Below are 1,339 nucleotides of genomic sequence, written 5' to 3'. Positions count from 1 at the left end.
GGTATTTTTATTATATATACTAATCCCAAATATAATAGATTAATTCTATATATTTTTATTAATAAACCATGTTTATTCTAGTATGTATTTAACTAAAAATAGTAGTAAAATAATAATATTAATAATATTAATAATATTTTTACTATATTTCATTAATTACTAAATAGTTTAAAACCTCAAAAAGGAGTTCACTTAAGTTTAGACGAAAGCCAGTCTAATCCTTCATAAAGTCCATCTCCATTTGTGGCGCATGAAGTTTGGCAGAACCACTCTCTTCCCTTGACGTTCTGGAGACCAAGACCACTCACAATATCAGAGACAGTCATTGCTTGTGGTAAATCATGCTTGTTGGCAAAAATCAACAAAGGAGCTCCTTTCAGTTCATCAGCTTGGAGGACGTTGTCAAGAACGCTCTTTGCTTCACCAAGACGCTCTCTATCGTTTGAGTCTAACACATAGATGATAGCATTTGATCCTGCGTAGTAATAACTCCACAATGGTCTCAATTTGTCTTGTCCACCGATATCCCAGATATTAAAGTGAAGGTTCTTATAGTCAACAGTTTCTGCGTTAAAGCCAATTGTAGGAATAGTTGTCACTATTTCGCCAAGGCGAAGTTTGTAGAGAATGGAAGTCTTCCCTGCAGCGTCTAGTCCGATCATCAGAATTCTTGCATCCTTCTTCCCAAAGATCTTATCAAGCCAGTTTCCCATGAATGTGATTTTAGTGTTACTTTCTCTGTTTAAATACTTTGAGAGAACATAGTGCTTTTCAAAAGACATAGTCAAGACACTTGTTATGTGATACCATTGTATGATACAATCACAAAACAAGTGTTCTGTTGTGAAGTTCTAAATATAGAAAACACCTTTCAAATTATAATAATAAAGCGAATTAAAAAGAAATCATTTAACTGGGTTATTACATACTATTTGCCCCTCAAACATCATCATTGTATTGGAGCAAAGTTTCTTATCCTTTCGGGCCTTGTTCTGCTTTTCGATTTGTTCAATTAAGAAGTGTGTGTACGGGTAATAGTCTCTCAACAATGGTGACTTCCCTTGAATATCAACAAACACGCAATTTGCGTTCTGGCTGACTCTATAACACACTCTTAAAAGGACTTTCCCCGTCACCGCAGTGTCTTTCTGCCCAAAGCAACTCAGTTGGAACCAGTCTTGAATCAACACGTCGGGTGGGAAATATTGCAAATCGAAGTTGACAGCTCCCATGAAGACATCAAATCCAATTCGATGTCTGTCGTACATGTACACCATCACATTAGTTCGGTCTTTACTCACTTCAAACGACAATCTATTGTTCTTGTCAAACACAGGAT

At 35.9% G+C, this 1,339-nt stretch overlaps 2 protein-coding genes across 2 annotated transcripts; both read right to left on the bottom strand.

Annotated features, from left to right (window-relative positions):
• Positions 1-188: 188 nt before the first annotated feature.
• On the bottom strand, positions 189-782 carry EIN_228960 (ADP-ribosylation factor, arf, putative; the record flags this gene model as incomplete). Its single annotated transcript, XM_004255116.1, has 1 exon — positions 189-782. One exon carries the CDS (start codon positions 780-782, stop codon positions 189-191), a length of 594 nt encoding a protein of 197 aa, XP_004255164.1.
• Positions 783-905: 123 nt separating this feature from the next.
• On the bottom strand, positions 906-1,322 carry EIN_228950 (hypothetical protein; the record flags this gene model as incomplete). Its single annotated transcript, XM_004255115.1, has 1 exon — positions 906-1,322. A coding segment is annotated over one exon (417 nt), but the record flags the coding sequence as incomplete, so codon positions are not given.
• Positions 1,323-1,339: the final 17 nt, after the last annotated feature.

Source organism: Entamoeba invadens, assembly GCF_000330505.1.
Source record: "Entamoeba invadens IP1 unplaced genomic scaffold scaff_1105074725849, whole genome shotgun sequence".
Classification (NCBI taxonomy): Eukaryota; Evosea; order Mastigamoebida; family Endamoebidae; genus Entamoeba; species Entamoeba invadens.
Note: the sequence above shows the minus strand (reverse complement) of the source record. Positions and strands in the feature narration are given on the sequence as shown.